At 38.7% G+C, this 23946-nt stretch overlaps 1 protein-coding gene across 1 annotated transcript in view; it reads left to right on the forward strand.

The window, feature by feature from the left end:
* XPO4 (exportin 4) overlaps nucleotides 1-22802 on the forward strand; it is a 65283-nt gene extending 42481 nt beyond the window's left edge. Inside the window, exons 8-23 of the mRNA XM_015852160.2 lie at nucleotides 828-985; nucleotides 1258-1432; nucleotides 5334-5510; nucleotides 7615-7757; nucleotides 7861-8006; nucleotides 9230-9407; nucleotides 10827-10986; nucleotides 12449-12618; nucleotides 13554-13728; nucleotides 14822-15115; nucleotides 16120-16300; nucleotides 16959-17077; nucleotides 17959-18089; nucleotides 18855-18972; nucleotides 19909-20001; nucleotides 22179-22802. Of these exons, the coding sequence (XP_015707646.1) occupies nucleotides 828-985; nucleotides 1258-1432; nucleotides 5334-5510; nucleotides 7615-7757; nucleotides 7861-8006; nucleotides 9230-9407; nucleotides 10827-10986; nucleotides 12449-12618; nucleotides 13554-13728; nucleotides 14822-15115; nucleotides 16120-16300; nucleotides 16959-17077; nucleotides 17959-18089; nucleotides 18855-18972; nucleotides 19909-20001; nucleotides 22179-22376 (2616 nt within the window). The 3' untranslated portion in view covers nucleotides 22377-22802. The remainder of the gene's footprint in view (nucleotides 1-827; nucleotides 986-1257; nucleotides 1433-5333; nucleotides 5511-7614; nucleotides 7758-7860; nucleotides 8007-9229; nucleotides 9408-10826; nucleotides 10987-12448; nucleotides 12619-13553; nucleotides 13729-14821; nucleotides 15116-16119; nucleotides 16301-16958; nucleotides 17078-17958; nucleotides 18090-18854; nucleotides 18973-19908; nucleotides 20002-22178) is intronic.
* Nucleotides 22803-23946: the final 1144 nt, after the last annotated feature.

Raw genomic sequence — 23946 nt, forward strand, 5'->3', positions numbered from 1 at the left:
TTAGCTAGTTATGAATTGGGTGAAACTGAAACTATAATACCACAAATGGGAAGTTTTTTAACTAGGCTTTCATGATATTTGTAATTTCAGTAAATTTGTATTGAGAGGAGGAAGGAAGCTATCCTATGTTTTTTGAGTAAGCCTTACTTGAAATCATGGAAGAGTGAGCTTAAGAAAACTCTTAAAAATCCATAGTTGATAACTGAAGTAAGGTTGTAAGAATTTGGTCACTGAAATATTAGCAGATTTGAGTGTCTTACCAGCAAAAGTAGTGATGTAACATGCCACAGAAGTGAGAGAAGATGACTTGGCCTTGTATAATGTAAGGGTGTTGCCAAGGAAGTGATGCATTCATTTTCGTCTGTCTTCAATGTTTACTTCTGCTAGAGAAGCATCTATATAATCTTGATTGAACTTGTTGACTAACTTTAGCAAGAGTCCGTAGCTGAGGCATAGTTAGCATAATAGAGATGACTGTCATTATTGCTGTTTTTAGCAGGAGCAGTATGTCTGACTGGCTGGCATCTGTTTCTCTCTTTAAGATATAACATTCAGTGCCGAGTTCAATTTTCAAAATGTAGGTAAGATGAACTAAACGTTGGTTTCAGTGAGTTAATTGGGGGCTTGTGACTTTGGGAACCAAGTCACCGTGTGGTCATTTTCTGTGCTTTAGGGAGCTGTAGGAAGCCTTGCATTTCAGACTGAATAGAGTCATAGAAGTTATAATAAGCTTTTTTTGGTGTGTGCTCTTTTGGATTGAGAGCCATGTGACTGTTGTAAGAACACGCTATTTTCCGTGTATTGCTAACTATCTCACTTCCTGAAAGGTACACCGAAAAATCAGAGAAGATACAGATATGGCCCAAGATTCATTGCAGTGTCTGGCGCAGCTGGCATCTCTGCATGGCTCAGTCTTTCCTGATGAAGGCTCACAAGTTGATTACCTGGCACACTTCATTGAGGGATTACTGAACACTATCAATGGGTATGTATGCCTGCTCTCTAAATTTAGATGACGTCTTTTAAGCTTTAGTTCAGAGTGCGGTGTGTGTTTGTGGAGAACTGTTATGACTTGCTTATTTCTGGGTATAATCTGTCTTTACTGCTGGATTCCTGAAATTAAACAAAACCAAACAAGTGCATCTTAAGGTAGGTGCTTCTTAAATAGATGTATTAATTTGAAAGGAACTGACAGAATCAATTGGCTTTAAGCATTTTTCTTAATGGCAGAAAAGTAACTCTTATTTCTATCTATAGAATTGAAATAGAAGACTCTGAAGCAGTTGGAATTTCCAGTATTATCAGCAACCTGATAACTGTATTTCCTCGCAATATTTTAACTGCCATTCCAAATGAACTTTTCTCTTCATTTGTTAACTGCCTCGCCCATCTCACTTGTTCTTTTGGAAGAAGTGCTGCCTTGGAAGAAGTGGTAAGTATCCATTCTCAATAAATAGTCCTTTTTGCTTCCCTTTCCTTGTAATAAGGAATGAAAATTTGTCTCTTTTGTCATTAAGTATTGTGAAATGCAGCGCTTTAGTTCTAAATGTTTCTGAAATCACATCTGAGATAATTTTGCTATAAATAACGTGTAACTGCACACTGCATCTTTCAAACTATTGATTTAAAGCACTGCTTTGTATCTTTGTTTTTAAAAGAACAGGTACATTGAAAAAGTAGGAAGGTCTTTTAAATGCTGCTGAATTGCTCTTGTAGGGTTTCTCAGAGAAGTGTTGTAGATAACAAACGTGTTACAGACTCAAAAGCTTGAAGTGACAACCTGGGCATATGGACAGGCTGAAATTTACGCTGTGGGGTTCTCCAGGCAGGAACTTCTGTTTTAAGTGAATGTAGCTCTTAGGGTCTGTTGTTAACCCTGTACAGAGAACGGTTTAAATAACCCCTGTGTTACTGGCATGGCTCAAGCAAGAATTCCATGTACGTATCTGTAATTCAACAGACTTTTTTTTGTTCTATCAAACTTTGGGTGTAACATTAATGATCAGTTGGGATAGGGGTAAGTCTTCTCTTTCCAGAAGTTGCATTAAATAAAAACATCTCAGAGGATGGAATTTATTGTAAAAAGCCCATAAGAATTAAGGCAAATGTTGCCCCTGAGTTATTTAAACAGTTTTATTTTAAAATGAAAATAGCGAGATACCAGCCAGTTTTTTGCTGTTAGCATTAACATCCACTATTTGTTTTTCTGAGTTGTCTATATTGACCAGACTTAATAACTGAGTTTGAAAATAATTACAGAAGTATTTAATTTTAAAGCTGACAGACATGTTTCCTCACTGAAGATGACAGGTGCGTTAATATTAGCATTGGTTGTAGTGCATTAGACTATGTCTTTAACACTGTGAGGTTAAAATGTAGTACTTCTGGCCCGGTTTTCACTTAAACTGGAAGCCTTTGAATCTTTACAGAAAGGTTCTGCAAAGCCACAGGTAGCTACCATCTAAATGAGGGGGGATAGAGGATATACATTTCCTCAGTTAGCCTCTTGTTTCTTGGGAGCTGGAATACACAGCCATGTTTTTTCACTGCAGCAGCGCTCGGTGTGAGCTGTCAGCTCAGCACTTCTGGTCTCAGCAGAAGCCTGTGGCAGCTTGTGCCACTGTGGGTACAGAGTTTGTTTTGGAGATGACTGTGACCACTGATGCCTACTGAGCAACGGCTGCCTGCACTTATATCATCCCATTGTTTTTGCTGAAGGCAATTTTTCGGTATTATATTCAGTGTTATCAGATCCAACCACATCAGAAAGAGAACTGTGCAGGACTTTTCCTTTTCCACAGCAGGATTTAAAAATTCTCTCTTTAAAGAAAAAGTTACATGTTCATCACCGTGCTGTATCATAGGTGTAATGGATGTGAAGTTGAGATGTAAACTTCATGTTGTTTCTTTGAACTCCAGCATGGTTACAGCATTGTGTGGTGTTGGGTCTTCACAAATAATTCCTGTACTTGAACAGTGTGTCAGCAGTAAGGTGCACTGTGCAGAACTTCAAGCTGTTGTTCACTTACACTAAATGGTGTAATGGTATGGTGTGCTCTGACTGTAGAAAGACTGGTTTGCATCCCTAAAAGCAATATTATAGCTTAGGAAAGTCACAGCTGACGTCAAGATTCTGTCTGAAGCTTCTTGCTGAGATTCTCTGTAGTGATGCGCTCTGTAAGCTCATGTGCGATTAAGAGTTCTTGATGAAAATTAGGAAACCATGTGCTTGGGACTCAGTGGAATCCTGAGATAATATTCCTGCAGCTTGTCAGCATTCTGCATTGCAGCAGTACACAGGCAAGTGTACACAGTAAAGCTTTGCTGGTGGGACAAGCTGTTTTTCTCATATTTCTGCCAGCAGAACAGCTTGTACAGACATTGCAGAAACCCCGTTAGACACAGGGGATCAGCTCAGCCAGAAGCCTGCTATTGAAACTGTCAAAATCAGGAGGTCCCAAGCTGTAATGTGCAAACCACTTCAAAGCAGTGTGCGTCTTGGCACAGAATCAGAAGCTGTTGCTGACACTACTTGGTGCTGTTGCTAATATTGATATTCAACCAAGGGTGGGGAGAGAGGGGAAAACACAGTCCAAACATGATGTTCAAATGTTGTTTTATGCTTACCTGGCTGCTGAGGAAAGTTGAAACATCTGCCTGAGCAGCGCTACTGCTGCAGAACAGCAAGATTCAGGCATGGTGAAGGTTGGCCTGCAGTCTACAGGGAAGAAGTATGAGTTCACCTTTCCCATCCTAGAGGATTTAAGCACTGGCCTTATGTGTTGCATTTCACCTCTCCTGAATGTCTTGAGTCCTAAACTTCCTAGTCCTGGCTTCCTCAGGAAAATATCAGATGTTAACAGCATTTTTGTATGGTATTGCCTTTTCAAATTAAATCTGGCACACTTTGTCACCAGTAAAAAGGCATTGCTTCTGCATTATGGTCTGATTTCTTATAAATTATTAGCTGTATGTAAGTTACATAAACATTCAAGTCAAAATGCTTTGTGATTGAATGAATGTATTTTAGCCAGATTTTAAAAAAGACACATTATGTGAATCATGAATTTGTTTGTTAGCACTGAGTACAGTTTGCGTCTCTCTTTATTTTCAGCTTTTGTTTTCAGACTTGCATCAGTGTGCCATATTTTAGCTTCTGTAAATACATCTGCACTGCAGTTACAGAAGGATGCTGTGAAGATATCTTGAAGTGCTTACAACATGGTGGTTTCCCTTAGTCATCCAGCCAGTGCTTTCTTTTTCTTTGTTCACGCAGCCGTGTTTGTAACTTCACTGAAAGTCAGGAATTCTTCTGTGTGGAGCGTGACTGAGGCTTTTAGTATCTCTATATTTCATCAAGAAATCGTTTTACTAAGCTTTGCTGTCTCAAAGTAACTTGTGAGCAATCTTGTTGGATAAAAGTTGAGAAGATTTTTTAGAGGCAGGAAAAGTCCTCCAATACAAGCAAATCTATCCATATGTTCTAAATCGCCTGCAGTTGGTGTATTTACTGAAGGTTAATTTTTGCATAAATTGATGGAGGGGAAAATGCATTAAATGTCCTTTTGAAAAGAAACAATCCCTTTGCTCTCTGGTTCTCTGGCTTGCCTGTAACCCAGGAGTTTTGTTATCCAGATGTGAATTTCCTACTGCTAGTTTGAGTGCCTCATGTAAATATATATAAGTAGTAGTTAAAATGCACTAAGCAATTGGAGGTGCAGGCTTATTCTATGGAGTTCTGCTGTCTTTTTATCCTTCAAAGAAGGAGACGTTGTGTTTCATCAGTATGGACTACCTGTAGTGGGATTTCTTTAATATACGCAGTCATAATAACTGTTTCTTTCATAATAATCATCTCTTCTCTCTCTTGTATTCCCCGATGTTTGAAATAATATTAATCTATATGCACTTGTTCTGTTTGTCTAAGTAATTAAACAGATAATGCTTAATTATTTGTTGTTTCTGAAATGGCCTGAGATGCTTGGAATCATTGTGGAGAGAACACGGTATTGCTTGTATTTAGGTAATCGTGCACTGAAGGCCTAACTTTAGAGTAGTTTGGTTTTGAACACTAGATGAAAAGAAACAACTAAACATCAGCAGATTTTTAAAGCCTAACAAAGCATCACTGACTTTTACGATGTGTTGCTTCAATTCTTTCTGATTTATTTATGACTGTCCTTGAAAAGGCTTTGTGATGACTTCTTTTAATTGTTTCAAAATTAGAAGGGCATCTGTTAAATAATAATGAGTAACAATAATTAGTATGAATATGTTCCTCTGATTTAGTTTAGGAAATAAGATTTTGTTTTGTTTCTTTCATCTCTTTACAGCTTGATAAAGATGACATGGTATATATGGAAGCATATGATAAGTTGCTGGAATCTTGGCTTACCTTGGTACAAGATGACAAACATTTCCATAAGGGTTTCTTTACCCAACATGCTGTTCAGGTCTTTAATTCTTACATTCAGTGCCATCTAGCTGCTCCTGATGGTACAAGGAATTTGGTAAGCCCCAATTCTAGTAGTTCCTGGTGATAATATATGGCAACTAACCCATGTTTTTTTTTTGTTTTGTACTTAGTTATGTAGCTCAAAGAAGGTGGTTGTAGAATTACTGCTTGTGACTTTGACTGGAGACAGAAAAATGCGGAAAGAGTTCATGACTGTTTTCTGGTCTGTTTCTCTCAGTATGAAGAGCAAATAAAGGAATACAAAGATGAAAAATACCTTAAAAAAAAAAAAAAACAACCAAAAAACAACAACAACAAAAAAAAAACAACCAAACCTATTACTCAACTTGATCTGCATCTTACTACAGATGCACTGACCAAACCTTTGACTGTCCTTCTCATGCCTGGAGTCATAGTTAAAATCTTCAGTGACACTGGAAGCCTTTCATGCTTTTGTTACCTTCCATCTGATGTGTAACTGATGTGCATGAATGTGTAGGAAAATACAGAATAGCCATGCTCAGGCTAGAAGAAACATGAAATATTAGATTCTTTTGGATACAGTGGTGCATGAGTTCCCTTTTCAATTTTTATAGGTGACTCTTCTAGAGGAAAAACAAAATTATTGTAACTAGTTGCTGAATCTTTGAGAAGGAAAGCAAGAAAAACCTCTTTGCCAGAAGTATGGATTTCACTGACACAGATTGTGGCACTGAAACTTGGATGTAGATGCTGAATGAAGTAATTATTGCAGAGATTTGATTCAGTAACTACATTAACTTAAATTGATGCTGTGCAAAGATACTTAAGATACCTCTTTCTGAAAATCATTGTATAAAACCTAATTCTGAAAGCTTGATATGCAACAGATGGCAATAACAGTGCCAAAACAGAGACAAATATTTCACAAGAGAAATTTGCATTCATATCAGGCGGTCTTGACATAGCTTGTATCCACAGGTTAATTCATGTCATTCTGTGAGATAAGTCATTTATCCCATGGGTAACCTTTTTAAAAGCCACAGCTGGCATTTTAGAATGCTTCTTGTTCGATATCAAAGCAGTAACAGGAACTTTCAGTCTCTGCCTTGAGACCAGACTCACTCTTCAGTAAACAGCTGCGACTTTGAAGTTGCCAAAAGAGAATGATTTGGTGGGTTAGATAAAGGCAATATGGGTTAAAAGCACTTTAGGTAAGAAATAGTTTGGATTTAATTTTCCAGAGTCTTTGCAGAAACGATGCAGAATGATGGCTTTCTCCATCACTTGTACTGGAGTTTGTTATTTATGTAAATTCCATCATTCTTCAAGGGATTTCTTAAAACCACGTGTAAGATTGGTATGTGATTTCTACATGTGACTCATCTCCTCAAGGAAATAGTCTTGTAATTATTTCAGTAGTTTAAAATCAAGATGAACTTTGAGAAGTGCAACAGTGCAATTTCTGCAACAGTAAAAAACGAACTTTTAAAACTGAGATTTTTTTTATTTTCTCAAACAAGGAGTTACAGAAAACATTCATTGAAAGAGGTGATTTTCATTTCATTTTGAAAAATACTTCCTCTTGTGATTTAAGTAAGATCTCAAAGGAAGAGTATCTTTGGCTAATGAATAGGATGTGGAAGTCCCAGTGTTTCAAATGGTTCTTGGCCTGAGCATATATGTGTTTTGAAATCCACATCCACGTGTATTTTAGCAAACTCCTGACCACTGGGTTTACAGTCCATCTCTATGAGTGAAAGTCAGTGCATTGATATACTGTACCTATAGCAGTGGATGCTTGGCAAAGCTTATGTATATGATTAAAGAAACTGTCCAGTCTGCTCTTATCCTATTAATGAGCATCAATTTTCATAACTTTTATCTTTGATTCTTTTCACTAGCAGTGATTCTTTTGACTTGAGTGTGCTATCGGAAATGGCGTTAAATATACAGTGAACTGAATTTGCTGTTTCATGATAAGTTTGTGAAATGATTATTTCCAAAGAATATGAGGCTTTATTTACTCTTCTCTTTATTTCTTCTGCATCTAATTTAGTGTGAGTCTGTTGCGTTTATGTGACACAAAAGCCAAAATAACAAAGAGAAGTCCGGTGGTAATGAATTGTAGTGAATGTAACATGAATTTGTTGCTTCTGTTTTTGTTGCAATAACACCAGACTGCCAATGGTGTGGCCTCTCGGGAAGAAGAAGAAATTAGTGAACTGCAGGAAGACGACAGAGACCAGTTCTGTGACCAGCTGGCCAGTGTTGGCATGCTGGGAAGAATTGCTGCAGAACACTGTATACCTCTTCTTACAAGGTACAGAACAATAGCCATGAATAAATCTGTCTAATTGGAAAAGCTTGTCTTTGCTGAAACAGTTTAAAAACAATTAAGTTGTTTTATTATGGTTTGTCCACAGTTTATTAGAAGACCGAGTGACAAGGCTCCATGGTCAGTTGCAAAGACATCAGCAGCAGTTGCTTGCCTCACCAGCATCAGGCTCTATTGACAATAAAGTGCTTGATGACCTGTATGAGGATATTCATTGGCTTATTTTAGTCACAGGTTGGTGAACAGTGTTAAATAGCACTTATTGTGATATTGCTATTGCAGCTGCAACATCTCAGGAAAGAAAAATCCTTGCATGTCAACTGCTGATAAATGACTGTATATAGTGTATATAGTGCTTACAATTCTTTCATCTTAGGCTGCTTGCAAAGTCTTTGTCTCAATTTCACCTGTGCTCAGTAGCACAGAAGTTATCTTTTAAAGATTTATGGCATCTTTACATGAAGTATATCCTTTGGAAATTCCCATAAATAGTTTTATCATAGACTTCTAAGATATTACCCAATCAACCTATTCAAGAAATTGGTCTTTTCATAGTTTCATTTGTATTGTCTGGGATGGCTTTGTGAGGGAATCCATGAGAGATCTGGATAGCAGTATTACATGGTGGTGCAAGGAGTCAAGTGAGTTCCAGAATCTCTCAGGGCTGTTCATCCATGCACTGGCATTTTGCTATTTCAGGGAACTTAAATTTAGAACCTTTTCATTCTTGATTTTTAGATGGAATTATCTTACATCTGTTTGCAAAGCATGACGTTAGCTAAGATAGTGTCTGTATTTCATTAGAAGAAATGTACACATTATGAAATGTTTTGTGGGGTCTTTTTGAATGCCTCATGTTTAACCTCCTTTCAGATGTTGGCATAAATGTGTTTATTAATATTTTTGTTTCACTCTGAGATGAAGTTTACATTCATATCTCAAATGTTTATGAGATCAAACAGTGAAAACTCTGAATATGGAATTAATGTTAATTAAATTCTGAAAGTTAAAGTATTTGAAATGTCAGCAGAGCAGAAGTCCCAAATGAGGTGGACTTAGTACGGAAGCTGTAAAATCAAACACTTGTTTTTATTACTTAACTGAACAGAGAGAACAGTAACTGCAAAATGTATGTATATTTTTCCCAGTAGCTGGATTGGCTGCAGTACTTGATGTGTTTACTTCATGAAGTAAAAATTTTCCCTGTCTTATTTTTATTACTTAATCTGATGGTTTATTTTTTGGTATTTGTTTACTGTCACGTTAGGTTTCTCTCTGCAGAATGGTTTTTAAGGATTCTGAAGTTAATGGTACTTATTTAAACAGTATAAGTCAGGGTTTGTATAAATATCTGGTTCTGGCACAATGTCTGCATTTAAGCCAATGGACTCTCATTAAAAAAGCTATAGACTAACCTAAGATAGAAAGTTGTGATCACTCTCTTTCTTTAATGTAAGGCTACCTCTTGGCTAATGATACTCAGGGAGAGACTCCGCTAATACCTCCAGAAGTCATGGAATATTCCATTAAACATTCAGCTGAAGTTGACATCAATACTACACTTCAAATTCTGGGATCTCCAGGAGAAAAGGCCTCTTCCATCCCAGGGTACAACAGAACTGATTCTGTAATAAGGTAAGAACGCATTGTGTGTTATGTATGTCAAATGCTTTTTCAGAGGAAAAAGTAAAAACCTGGATGGATTTCCGTGAACTTAAAAAGCACAAAGCCATATGTAAACACTGAACATTAGAAATTAAGTGCCTCTTTTGACCAGTTTTAAAGTAAGAGTCAATAACTTATAGGAATGTGTTTTATAAAAGACATGTGAAGACAGCACTGTAAAAGAAAATACAGAAAAGATTAAGTGTATTTTTCTTACGGTAAAGAAAGGACGAGTGATTACAGATTATATTTCAAGTCAAGGTCCAGGGGGAAGACTGAGGGGCTGAATACAGCATCAAAACAGATAAGCCATTTGAGATGGGATGGCCAAAAAGACAAGATCGTTGACCTAATACTTGTAATGGAGGACATGGGCTGCTTATTAAAACAGATTTTAAAAACTTTGTACTGAAAACTTGTCTTTGATCTGTTTGTTACAGGAAGTCCATACAGTGGCTCAAATTACTGAAATGGTGTTGTTAAAGCAACACAGATGACTCTTGATAACATACTGTAGGCTATATAAACGCATTCAGTACATGTTCAGCTTAAGCAAGAACTTTCCGGAGCGTTAGTGAGTTTGTCTACTTTAGCCATAGATTAGTTGTTTGTGTACTAAACATTTTCTTCAGGAAGAAGCTTGAAAAATCTACTTTCATGGGCAATCTTAATGATTTAACATGTTCAGGAGTTTCAGTACTGCTTGTTGATATCAAGTCTGGCAGCTTCAAGTAATAAACAGTTCCTTAATGTGGTATCTTGGTGCAGATGGAAATAAAACCATGTATAGATTTGAGGCTCTCTAACAATAACTCTGAAATTTCTTCAAGAAATAGACCACTGTCAACTCCTAAATTCCTTAAGAACCAATGCTTTGCTACCAAAATTAATTAGTAAGCTGTAAAATTTAGCATTTAATACAGTTTTATGGACTGGTTGTATTGAGGCAATCATTTAGTAGTCTGCTACGTCACACTGTCTCTCTGTGGTAATGAGAAAGTAAGAAATATCTGGGCATTTCTGTAGTTGTTCTTCAGTAGCTGTCGTGTTACTGAAGCTTCACCATTAGGCCCCACTTAACTAAGGTGCTGGCTGCAGGAAAGGGAGAAATCCCATGACTCAGGATGCATGTCAGGCTTCTTTTGTTCCAGTGTTTTTGATATCAAAGAAAATCACTTTACCTTTTAATGCATATTCTGACTTCATGGATGACAGTTGCCATTGTAGCCTGTCTCTTTTCTTACATTTAAAGAAGCAGTAATTTCAAGTGCTCTCTCCTTCATTAGAGTGAAAACACTTGTTCCTACCTTTATATTTCATGGAAAAAATAAGTGTTCTGTTTCTGCAGAAAACACTCTCAATATCCTTATTGTATGCTGCAACCTACAGGTTGTTATCTGCTATTTTAAGAGTGTCAGAAGTAGAATCTCGAGCAATAAGAGCAAATCTCACGCACCTTCTGAGCCCCCAGATGGGCAAAGATATTGTATGGTTCCTCAAGCGTTGGGCAAAGACTTACCTCCTAGCAGATGAAAAACTGTATGACCAGGTAAGGATATAACCTTTGTGAATACATTGGTGAATATTAGCAACCGTATCTTGTGAATGTTGATGTTGGTGTAGCTGTTTTAATTTGTAATGATAAAGCATTTTAATATTAAATGGGATTGGGTTTATTTTGGAGTAAGTTTGGAAGTAGTTGTCTTTTTTTTCTTTTTCTTTTTTTTTTAATTAGAAATAAAAGCTGTTAGGGGATCCATCTTGGACATCTTAATATAAATACGATTTTTATGGCCAGTGCCCTCACAGAATAGCATAGTGTGCCATCAGGCTGCTTAGTGGGTGAAGCTCACTGACCACAGCAATTCTGTAAGCTGCATCAGCTCTTAGAATGCATCTCTAAGACAGTGGTTGCCCTTGAAGGGTGATTTAGTAAGTAAACCTGGTCACAATTCTGAATTACATGTCTAACGCTATCGCATGGTGTTGGACATTAGCTAAAATCATGTTACTTTCTCTCCTCTCCCCATTCTCATATGTTCTTATTGTATATATCACAATTTCCATAATGCATTCTTTGTAAAGGGCAACATTTCATCATGTTTGGACAGCACTAATCGTGATTAGACTTTGATCCTGTTTTTGCTTATACTACTAACTATAATCCAGCTAGCTAATGGAGACCTCCCATCCTGAGAAGGTTCTCTTAGCTCTAACTTCTGGGAAAGAAGCCTCTTTCTCTTCCATTACTGAAGCAGCTACGAATACTAACGCATCAGTAGGGCCCTCAACAAAGATGGAGATTCCAAAGACTCATAATTAATTTGAATTATATTATTCAACTCGTCCTTGCAGTAGAGCAAAGACAGCTGGGGAAGAATTGGAGAGCATGAAACAGAATATCTGGGAAATGCTACTACACACGTTGGCACATGAAAGTGATTGAAGGCTGCTGTTTAACTTCTACACTCAGATGTTCTTAAACTAGGAATTCTGGTGGGGTGCTGACAGGGAGCCCCTGTCCAAATCTTAAGGATGCCTGCATTTCACTCTTGGAACTTTGTTTTCTGAAGATAGGACAGTGGAGAGTTTCAAGGAAACATATCAAAATAAGTTGTCAAAATGTTCAACCTAGATCAAGAGCGAGATTTATTTCTAGCTGCTTCTGTCACATCATGAGTTCATGAAAACACTTTTGGGAGATGATTTGGTTTGGATCTTTGTTAAGTTTTAAAGCTTTTGAACTTTGTGTGGCATTAAAAGCTAGACATGATCAAACCTGATACTGTGATGAGGCTGAAACCTTTCTTTCTTTTAGGTGTTGTGCATAAAATTGGTAGATAAATTTGGCAAAGATTTTTCTGTTACGGGTATTCTTTGCCTTCGTCTGTGTAATGTTTGTGTATTGTAAGTAGGTGAGAAGTGACAGCCTGAAAAGAATTTGCTGATTACCATACACTTTGGGGTTCTGCCTTCTGTAAAACTCACTCATTTTAATGCTTTTCTTATAGATAAGTCTGCCATTTAGTACAGCATTTGGTGCTGATACAGAGGGTTCCCAGTGGATTGTGGGTTACCTTTTAGAAAAAGTGATCAGTAACCTGGCAGTGTGGAGTTCAGAGCAGGACCTTGCAAATGATACTGTACAACTGCTAGTAACATTAGTGGAAAGGAGAGAGCGGTAAGTTGCTACACCTCTGGAAGTCAAAACATTTCTTTTGCTTCCTTTTAAATTCTTTTGGCCAAAGTAATCCAGATATGGGGCACTTTATATTCATGTCTCTGTAAGTCAAATTACTTTAGTAACATATTATAAATGGAAGAAAAAAATGTCTGACCAAGCGAGGAGTGAGACCTAGATTTGACAAACCTGACCTTCATTATTATTTATCAGTGCACTCTCCTTCCCCTTCCTTTGTGCCTCACCTCCAAACAGGGAGAATCGAAAACTCTCCTGGTCTCCACTCTTATTGCAAGGATTTTCATGTTGTTGGTCATTGTTGAGCAAGTTGTGTAAGACTAAGTTCAGATACTGGCTAAGCCTATATATAATGTGCTGTATAAACCTTTAAAGGAAACAGTAATCTAGGGTTTGGTGGGTTCAGCCAAATTTCAAAGCTTATTCAGTGTTACAGACTGTGAAGCAGAAAGTGCCTGTTTTGCTCTTGCAAACTGACAAGCACACATACATTCAGTCTGTAGAAAGACTGTAGTTTTAAGGGTTAAATGCTTGAGAAGTTTTCTTGTTAAAGATAAATGGATAAAACCCTCAGGAGCTAGATTTGGAATAAACTGCTTATTTGATGATGACATAATGAGACTAAGCTCTTAATCCATGCAATATATCCATTAACTGCGTGTGTGTTCTTTTGTGTGTAAAACTAAAGTACTTTCCTGCTTTTCTGCCATGTGAATGGAGCTACTTTCAGAGTATACGCTTAAGAAATCTTAGGGCTGAGGCATTATGATGAAAATCAAAAGGCAATTGAGCCTTACAAGAAAGGAAATGCAATTAAGCAAATTACAGTGTTCTGACAGCTGCTAGTAACCTGAAGCACTCTGTTCAAAGTACAGTCTTTTTGAGTCTTTAACCCAAATGTTTTTTTCCCTTTCTAGGGCAAACTTAGTAATTCAGTGTGAGAACTGGTGGAATTTAGCTAAACAGTTTGCAAGGCGAAGCCCTCCTCTTCACTATTTGTCCAGTTCTGTGCAGAGAACACTAATGAAAGCTTTAGTTTTAGGAGGTTTTGCTCATATGGATACGGAAATGAAACAACAATACTGGACAGAGGTGAGCTATTTCGCAGCTTCTGTTACCTTCATTTTAACAAGTTGTACAGTTCAAGTTTGAAGTTGGTTTGGGGTATTTTATGGCAATACAAACGTAGCTCATTCAGTCTTTAGATTTTGAACATCTATTACAGATACATTTTTCTAGTGATTCTTTGAACTTCCATAGTTTTATAGCACCTTGGAGTTGCCAAAATTGTCTAAACCATCAGTATCTAAACAGAAATAGCCAATAAGTGCTCGGAGGGTTCATGGAATCCAATATAACAGAGTGCTATTTGTAAAGGTTAAAAGTTTTCCTCAGATCTGTACCATTTCTTCCCTTAGTTTTATTTTGGTGATGGTTATAAATTCATTTATTTATTTACTCTCATTGAGTGAAGCTAATGAGAAAAGGAAAAGAACCCTGATCAGCTTTTCTGTACCCCGGTTCTATTAATACTCAAATATTTAATGCCAAAGACTGGTAGATGAGATGTGGTCAGAGAACATTACGTTAGCTCTGAAATTTGAAAAGCATTGATCTTCAGAGAAAAGCTTACTTTTATTAGCAAAGTTACAAAATTAATGAAGTGAGATGATAATAAAGCACTGGAATTAATTGGTGAAAAAATATTAAGCTGTTCTATGGAAAGCTCTTAAGTTGATTTGAATTGGTTTTGTTACAGCTGCAGTCACACTGCCTGATTGTAAGAGAGATCGTAATGTGACAAAGATAATGCTGAATATAATTACTAATTAATGCTTTCAGCACTGACCTGTAACAATTTCGTTGTAGCCAGTATTGAATCTGGAAAAGCATCAAATGCTGTCACTCAGAAAGTCCTTACTTGTTTAAACAGAGCAAAGCAACGTTAAATATGTATGGAGGTTCTCATTTTGAAACTAGCCTGCAGGGGGTGATGAATAGTGAGAATCACTGATCACTGTCACCTCAGATGAAGCAGAAAAGAACATAATTGCAAATTGGAAGTAATTGATTCTTGTACTGCTGTGATAAAAGCAACCCATGAGCTTGCTAAGTTACCGAAACCTCAGACTTCATTCATGTAACAACATACTTGTCTTACTGGGATTTCCTGAAACGTTTTCAGGTTCTTCAGCCACTTCAGCAGCGATTCTTGAATGTGATAAACCAAGAAAACTTTCAGCAGATCTGCCAAGAGGAGGAGGTGAAACAGGAAATCACGGCTACATTAGAAGCACTCTGTGGCATTGCTGAGGCTACCCAGATTGACAATGTAGCAATTCTCTTCAATTTCCTAATGGACTTCCTTAATAACTGCATCGGGTTAATGGAAGTATACAAAAACACACCAGAGACTGTTAATCTCATAATAGAAGTCTTTGTTGAAGTTGCACATAAACAGATTTGTTATCTTGGAGAGGTAAATAAGCCAACAGGGGGAAGAGTGTGTGTACTCGAGTGTGAATGTTGCTATTCCTTATGCAGAATAATGCAATGATGGTTATGTTTTGTGCAGAAAGAAACCCTGCGTGGTCATATCACTATTCTATACAGAAAGGAATGGAAATGCTGTATGGCTGTATCTGTTTGAGGAATTCCTTTGTTTAAAAATATACATTTTCAAAGGTTAAAAACAGGGCATGTAGGCTGTTCTTACAGCAAAAAGTGTAACTAAAATTCATCACTAATCTCACCGTGCATGGGGGACAAGAGTGCAGACCACACTGAGTGCTGATTTAACCATCTCATACTTCTCTGAAGGCTTGTCTGGCACAATGGCAGTACTGTTGTCTGTGACAGACGTGTGCTGTAGAGATACTGCTTTGGTCCTAAGCAAGTGGTTACTGAGGAATTATGGGGTAAAATGAGTCAGTGCAGCCCCCTTGTATTGCAGTACTGTTGGCTAATTTTGATGTTGCATCTAAGAGAAGCCCACCTCAAACTGGGTCTGCGCAGACAGTGTATTATGGCTCCAAACTTTGGTAGCTGAAGCATGTCCCTTCAGGATCTCATCAGTAACTTGAATTCTGGTTGGTGAGGTTAGTGAGATAGGGCAGCCTATCCCACGTCGCTTTTTTTTTCTCCTAAGATTGGATTGATAAAAGTAGTGTTATAAATGGGGAGGTTGGTGGCCCTGCCTGTGGCAGGAGGGTTGGAGATTCATGATCCTTGAGGTCCCTTCCAACCTGGGCCATTCTGTGATACAGTGTGATACAACAGTGCATAAATATATGGCTCTGAGCATTCTCAGTATTTAGGGTGGCTGTTTTATTATGATTTTGTAGGCAGTTATTACGAAAGTGGATGATATAAATGGAATTTGATTCTTGAGGTATCGTTGACCATGGAGTACTGTCTTAAAACAAAATGTGTCACTTCTGGTATGTTGAAGTTTTCTTACTGTTATCTAACGATGTTTTATAGGCCAAAGCCATGAACCTGTATGAGGCCTGCCTAACTCTGCTCCAGGTGTATTCAAAGAATAATCTAGGGCGACAACGGATAGATGTTACAGCAGAAGAAGACCAGTACCAGGATCTCCTCCTTATTATGGAGCTTCTCACTAATCTTCTATCAAAGGAATTCATTGATTTCAGTGATACAGGTATGGAAGGCTTGGTAATTGCTGAGCTGTCATTTGTGTTAAACGTGGGGCATGTGTTCTGTCAAGGGAAAGCAAGAAGTCAAGTGCATCTGCCTTGTTTTGTCATGTATACTCAACACAAAAATGCAGAACTAGATGTGACTTTGTCACTGCCATTTGCTGGGAAATATGGATCGTAACAAGTAGAGAAGCTTGTCAAATTCTGTATTACAGAGTTTTCTTCAGCAACTTGCCCAATTTATTTGTGTTTATACCATTCAAATAATTAATTAATGTACACTATATAGAAATTTATAGAAAGCATAGAATTGCTTGTAATATTTTGTTCAGTGTATTTATGCAAGTATGAAGCAGATATCATTAGAAACAAATGTAAGGTTCTGTAATGGAAGGGAGCTCTCAAAGTATCTGAAGTGTTCTGGCTTAGTATGCCAACTGCTACGTGTGATTATGAAATGCTTAGTCCTTGTGAATATAAATATAGAGTGTTGTGGCAGCCTCTACTCACTACACTTCTATTTTAAAACAGTGCCTCATGTTTTTGTTTGGGAAGAGGGAAATAGCCCTATCACTAAGAATGTCTTTAATAAAGTAATGTGACTCTTCCTTCAATGTACTTAGTTTTACTCTTATATAAACATATTTTTGTCTTCTACAGATGAAGTATTTAGAGGACACGAGCCTGGGCAAGCTACAAATAGAACTGTATCAGCTGCAGATGTTGTCTTATATGGGGTTAATCTAGTTCTGCCTCTAATGTCTCAGGATCTGCTGAAGGTAAACCTGCTCTTACATGGAACTTTCAGAATATGAAAGCTTTTACAGTAGCAGATCCCCAGAAATAGGGATTCTACTTAAGTTGAATTTTCTAGGCTTTTTAAAATGCAAATAACTTTCCTCTAATTCTTGATACTGGTCAAAAAGAACTATTTAAAGCTGAAAAAAAATGCTCGGGCCTTCCAAATACACAAGGCTTATTTTCTCTAAAAGTGAGTCTGTGCAGGTTATCAGTTAGACAGCCTGGAACTGTGGCCCGTGGAATCCTTTTCCTGATAGTGTCAGAAATGGGATGGGAAGCATCAGAGAAGTCCAGGAGCAAATAGCAACTCTGTAGTTATTTTTGTAGTAGTGCTTGCATGGTACACCAGTACAGCATGGAACAACTGAACAGGGGTATTTCATTGGGTTGTGCTGTGCTGATATTTACTCCGCATCAGGGGAACAGTTTTTCAGTGTACCTCAGTTGTCTCCTCTGGTCGTGCTTTGATTCTTATCTGGTGGCACCTACTGAGCGTGAGAGCTGTGTGCATTTTAGATGAAACCAAGGCAAAGGACATGCCCTCAGAGCGCCCTGCTTGTACTCCACAACTGCTGAAGAGGCTTTGTCCCCCCAGGGCTTGACCTGCTTATGTGGGAGTAAAACTCCATCACTTTGTATGGTGTAAATACTGGACAGCTGCCATCAACTTGAACTTATAGCAGTCTGCTTTTATTGCACCATGCTTTTTGTTAGTATAGTTTTAGCTGCTGATAACTGAAGTTGTTGTCTGTAATTGTCTTTTTTCAGTGCAAAGCATCAGACTTGTCTTTGTACAGCTGGAAATAATGCCAGGATAATGCTACGTGATTCCTAAACGATCTTGTTTTTCTTTTGACAGTTTCCATCGCTGTGTAATCAATATTACAAACTAATCACTTTCATCTGTGAGATATTCCCTGAGAAAATTCCACAACTTCCAGAGGACCTCTTTAAGAGCCTAATGTACTCACTGGAGTTAGGGATGTCATCGTATCCTTTATGGGGCTTGAGAGTGTTTAAAAGTCTGAGCTGCTTGTATAAGGATGTGTTAAGTCTTGGTTCTTTTTCTTTGCATTGTTTCTTTTCCTATCAATTTCTGTACCTACAATTCTATATCCATAAACAACTCCTCTTCTGTGCCTTCCAGTGACTTGAGAATTTCATGGTAGCATCTATTGAGATTCCAGCATTAGCTGAATTTCCTGACTCGTGTCTCTTGAATGCGTTGTTTAAGTGGTTTAACGTGTAAGTTTTTTCTGGCAGCCATTCCTGCCTCTTCCATTACTTCACTTCAGAGTGTGTAACTTCATAAGCCTTCAGCTGGCATCCCAAAGCTGTTCCTGAATTAGTTTCTCAGCTGGTAATAGAAAACACTGCTGCTGTTCTCCTGGGCTGGCTCCAGAGCATTTCCTGTCAGGTTGCCAACGTGCTCTCCCTCTTACAACAGGAGCACCATTTTCACTAAGCTGTGGCACGTGTCAGAAACAGATGAGCTTGACCATAAGGGACTCTTTCTGAAAGTGTTATGTCAGAGAGGGTTATGGTACTTCAGGGTGTGCAGCTAATAAGGAAAGCAATAAAGATGGAACTCCCTTTTCCCCTTTTTTATATTTTTTTATTATTTTATTAACAGCTTTAAAATAACAAGACATCTTGGAATATATAAGCTTTTAAGTGTTTTCTAGTGATGCCACTGGGAAGTGTTGTCACAATTTCACTGAAATCTGGGGTTGATTCTTTAATGCTCGTTATCAGAATGAGTTCTGAGGTTTGCCAGCTGTGTCTGGAGGCTGTAACACCTCTAGCAGAACAGTGTGCAAAAGCACAAGAAACAGATTCAGCCCTCTTTCTAGCAACAAGGCACTTTCTGAAGGTAAGACAACTGCTTCTTGTTACTTTGTGAGCTTTTTGTTGTTGTGTTGTGGTTGTTTGTTTGTTTGTTTGTTTTTGGTGGGGTTTTATTGCATATAAGTGGTTTCAAGAGGCCGAATTGTGATACTGTCAGACTACATTAATGAGCATCATGCACAAGTCATGAGAGACACAACTTGCAGTTGAAGTAGAGCATTCAGGACCAGGAACACTGACTGTATTACAAAGAAGAGCAGGGACACAGAGAGAAAAATGTTTTTCACCATTGAACAAAAGATCTGAGCACTTCAGAAGGCAATTAATATTTCATCTCTGCTCTGCACATGAGTCCTTGAATGAATCTCAGTGGTTTCAGCAGTTAGGCTTACTGTTAAATGTGTCAAAAAGCTTCCAGAATTGTGTGGAATGAAGGTAGGGTTAGAATACTAAAACGAGCACAGCTGGGTACAGCAAAGAAAGATAAACGCTCTCATTTATTCAGTGTACCCAGTAAATTTTGCTTTTTCTTCTTGGCAGTTTCCTTGGAGGACCACTCATTCTGTTTCATTGAATTTCCAGTTTATTTGGTAGCAGCCAGCTTGTAGCTCATTGATAACCAGGAACAAAGTGATTGGAGAACTTATGTTCTGGACTCCAGGTTTCAGTAGATCAGTTTTGCTTAACACACAATGTTTTCTTATCAGTCTGACATTCAGACATCTGGGGGCTTCTCATTAAGAGTTGACATCAGCCAAGAGTGTGAGAAACACCTTGAATAACTGCATTCATCTTTTTATTTCTTTTCAGTTATCGTGGCTATCTGCCTTTTCTCTACATTTTCCACTTAATTTTTTTAAATTACCCTTATTAATCTATTCCTTGTTTGTCTTTCTGTGAGCTGTGGAAGACTTTAAAACTCGAACTTCATTCTTTCTCTGCTTTTGTTTTGTGATTTCAGATGGTCTTTGATATGCTGGTACTTCAGAAGCACAATACAGAAATGACAACTGCAGCAGGTGAAGCATTCTACACATTAGTGTGTTTGCATCAGGTATGATATGAACACTTCAGAACTCTGAAAACCACTCACTTGTTGATGGAGTATGGCTCATTACTGTGCATTAGGCAAACTGTAGTGTCATTCAGGAGGTCTGTAGTCCAACTTCTCGCTTGAAGTGGGCTAAATACTGAAGTCAGCTTGGCTTACTCAGGACTTTTTCCAACCATGTCTTCAGAACCTCCAGGACAGGGGTAGCACAGGGCCTCCAAACATCCTATTGAAAGCTTTATTGTCTTTTAAAGATGTGCTTTCAGCACCTGCCTGACTACATTGGTGGCCCTCCTCTAGATCAGTCAGTGTTCTTCAACACTGGAGAATGCAAGGCTGGACACAGTATTCCATGTGTAATCCAGTGAGTGCTCTGTAAAGACAAATAATAAATGTGGTCCAGTGTGCTGCTAACGTTCATTCCTGGTAGGGTGCACTGTTGATTTATTTAGCTTGCTGTCCCCTGGAGCCCTCTGATTCTTTATTCAGCAGATCTGCTTCTCAAGCTCTCAGCTCCCAGTCTGTATAGTTGCAGGCAGTTGGTCGTCTTCTACTGCAATACTGGACACCCCAGTATCAGACCCCTGGGCACTATTAAAGGTGGCTTCCAGGTGGATATGAACCATTGAATTCAGTCCTTTGAAGATGGACACAACATTTTGTTTCCTACAGCCATCACCGTTTACCCAATCTCCAGTTTTTCAAAGGCAATAGAGTGGCTGGCCTTGAAATAACAAACCTGTCAGCCTTGTTGGTCTTCAGAGCTGCATTTCACAGGACCTCACCCACCAGTCTCCTGAATAAGCTGAAATCTGCTTTTGGGATGTTCAGGGTCAGTTCTCTTCTGCTTTCTGCCCTCACTCTCTTTAAGGATGTACTGCCTATTTCATGATCCATGCAGCCACGGTTGCCATGTAGCACCACCTCCCTGACTAGTGCTTCCTTGTCTGAGCATAGCAGATGCAGAAAAACGGTATACCTGGTTGGCCAATCTGGCACGTAGGTGTCAGGGAGATTATCTCCTAAAAGTCTGCGATCCAGATTCTTCTCACGTTAAAGATTCCTTGGTCTTCTATTCACCTGTTTAGGTGACTTGTAATAACTCGCACCATGTCATCATCTTTACTGCCTCTTTACTCTGACCCACAAGCACTCAGCTCTTCAGTGTTGCTTTGTCCATAAGCATCCTTAATTTCTTTCTTTCACATAAGCAGCGACCTTCTGTGCTCTTCCCTGTCCAAAGAGCCCCTCTGTCCATTAGAGCACTTCAGTTATATCAGCTGTCCCACCGCCTCTACGTTTCTGCAGTGATCTTGCAGCTCTGCATCTGTTCTTACTGTTTGTTTCCAAGGCTGAATGCATTTCTTCTTAGACATTTGAGGTCAGCCTCCTTCAGCCTGTTTTATTCTTCTCGATGAACACTCTTAGATCCATTAGTGCCTCACATTCTTACTGCTGCTGGTCACCTTCCCTACTTAACCATAAGTTGTTACCACTGTCCCCAACATGCCCTTGAAAGCCCTTTTTGCCAGGTTGACAAGCTTTTGAAGGGTGTTCTTAAACCACTTTTTCTTATGAATCCTCTGTCTTGTTAGCAGCGCTCATCCTACATAAAGGGGCACATGAGCATGTTATACTGAAAGAGCCAGGAGCCTGTTACTCCCCGAACTGAGTGCTCAGTTTGCTGTTCTTAAAACCTGCAGCCGTTCCTTCGCTGTCCTAATCACATTTAATGTACTGCTTTGTCCTCTGTTGCTGTCCAAGTGAGGAAACTTAGGAATTTAAGCTGTCCATCTCAGGGAAGGGAATCCAGAGAAAGGGAAAGCTGTGGGAGGAAATGGCATACTGAATGTGGGGCAGATATGAAGGAAGAGAAGCCCAGTTCATAGAACTGAGCACATGTGAAGAGCCAGAAAGAACTTTGAAGGGAGGGCTTAAAGTCTGTTCTGGTTGAAAGTCTTTGTCTGGTTTAGAGAAAGGTGAGAGGCTGCTAGTCCGTAGTTGCTCCTCGTTAACTTGTTGATGGATGTGAATATACAGGTGGGGAGATACTGCTGAGGGTGTTCAGTCACTGCCTTAATTCTGGGTTTAGTTCTGGCAAGAGAAGTTGTATATGTTGTGGCTTTGTGGGTTTTTTTAATTTTATTTTAAAATTAATAAGACTCACGTTTGTTTAACAGGCTGAATATTCAGAGCTAGTTGAAACCTTACTATCAACTCAACAAGATCCAGTAATTTACCAGCGATTAGCAGATGCCTTCAACAAGCTTACTGCGAGCAGCACTCCTCCTACACTGGACCGTAAGCAGAAGATGGCCTTCTTAAAGAGTTTAGAAGAATTTATGGCAAATGTTGGTGGACTTCTCTGTGTAAAATAAACAACAAAACTCTATGCCTAATTTAGACCCTTTCTGCAAAATGCACTGAGAAACGCTGAATGCTGACTAAATCTTGTACCTGTCTCTGGGTTCTTTGCAGCCATCTCAGATTCTACAGAGTCTGGAAGTTTGAACATACATAACACAGTGGAATAGGAGAGGTCAACTTGGAATCAGCTTCTGCTATTATGTGTTAGCTGCAATCTGTCATACTTGTGTGTGGGAGAGAATGAACAGAAAATGAGAATTTAATTTTTTTTTTCCATATATGTGCATACAGATATGGGCACAATGAAAAATAAATTCAGTGCCTTTTCCCCCCACTGGTTTAAAATGAGTGTCCAGATATAAACGTGCAGATCTCTTTTCTACCCAGAATTATGTTAGAGTGTGATGCAAATACATAAAAAGCTCTAAACAGTTTTAGCTGATTTTAAGCTTTATTTTTTTCCTCTCTAAAGTTTGAGTTTGGTGTTCCAATGGGGAGAAAAAAAAGAATGGTGTTTTAACTTGTGTTTAGTTTTGTTTTTCTATATCAGCCTGACATTGCGTGTTTCTGTAATGCAGGTTTTTACATTATGTTCTGCTGCCTAAAGTTCAGAAGAAAAAAGGTGTATATTTTTGTTCCCCTAAAAATGAACTTTAGGATCTGTAGCCATTTCATTGCCTTAATTTAAAGAAAAAAGTTCCTGTACTTATGAAAGTTAAGGCAAGATTTGACTCTTCAGAGTTGGTTTAGGATGTTGGCATTAAGCTGCCGTGTGCCTCTTGCAGCCCTTCACGCTGACAAGTGTCATTTTGGAACTGCGTGTGATGCAAAGTTCACGTGTAGTTTTCGTGTCCAGGTTACGTGCAGCTGCGATGTGTTTCTACACTGAACTGTTTGCTCAAGCAATAACAACTCAAAAGGTCTCAGTTACCAACTTACAGTCTTTTCAGAGTTGGGGCATTAGCTAAAACACTTTTCTTAGAACAGTGGTAGCAAACCCTTTGACTCACGGACCGTGTTTACTTGACTCTGGTCAAGGAAGATAAGTGGGGTGTGCAGTGCTGTGGGGGAGTTGGGTTTTGCTGAATTTGGCCTCTGTCAAGCCATCCCAGCTGCTCTGCTGCTGCTCATTGTTTTGTATCAGCACTTGAGTGGTTATGACAGCAGAGAACAGTGCCCAGAGCTTAGTGGACCAACAAGGGAGACAAGCACACAACACAAAAGCGAGGCCTGTTTTGTCTCCAGTCACAAGCCTGAGAAAACTGAAGCAAACACAAATGGTTGTGTACCAAGCAAGGTTGGTTTTAGTGGAAATACATGGAGGCAGAAGTTGGCCCTTTTTGTTTATGACCTCCGCTAGATTATGTTGTTGAAGGTTCCCCGTGTGCTTTTTGAATTTCTATAGAATGCGCAGCACCTTGGTTTGGCTCTGTATAGCATCGTGTCTGCAACTCTGTGCCATCCTTCAGCTGCTGGTCCCGCAATTAGTCACTATAGCCAGAATGTTAAAAAGATGAAGCTGTAATACTGTGCTATGAGTGATCTAAGGCTTCATTTCTCAGTTAAATCCATACCTCTCTC

Source organism: Coturnix japonica, chromosome 1, assembly GCF_001577835.2.
Source record: "Coturnix japonica isolate 7356 chromosome 1, Coturnix japonica 2.1, whole genome shotgun sequence".
Taxonomy (NCBI): domain Eukaryota; kingdom Metazoa; phylum Chordata; class Aves; order Galliformes; family Phasianidae; genus Coturnix; species Coturnix japonica.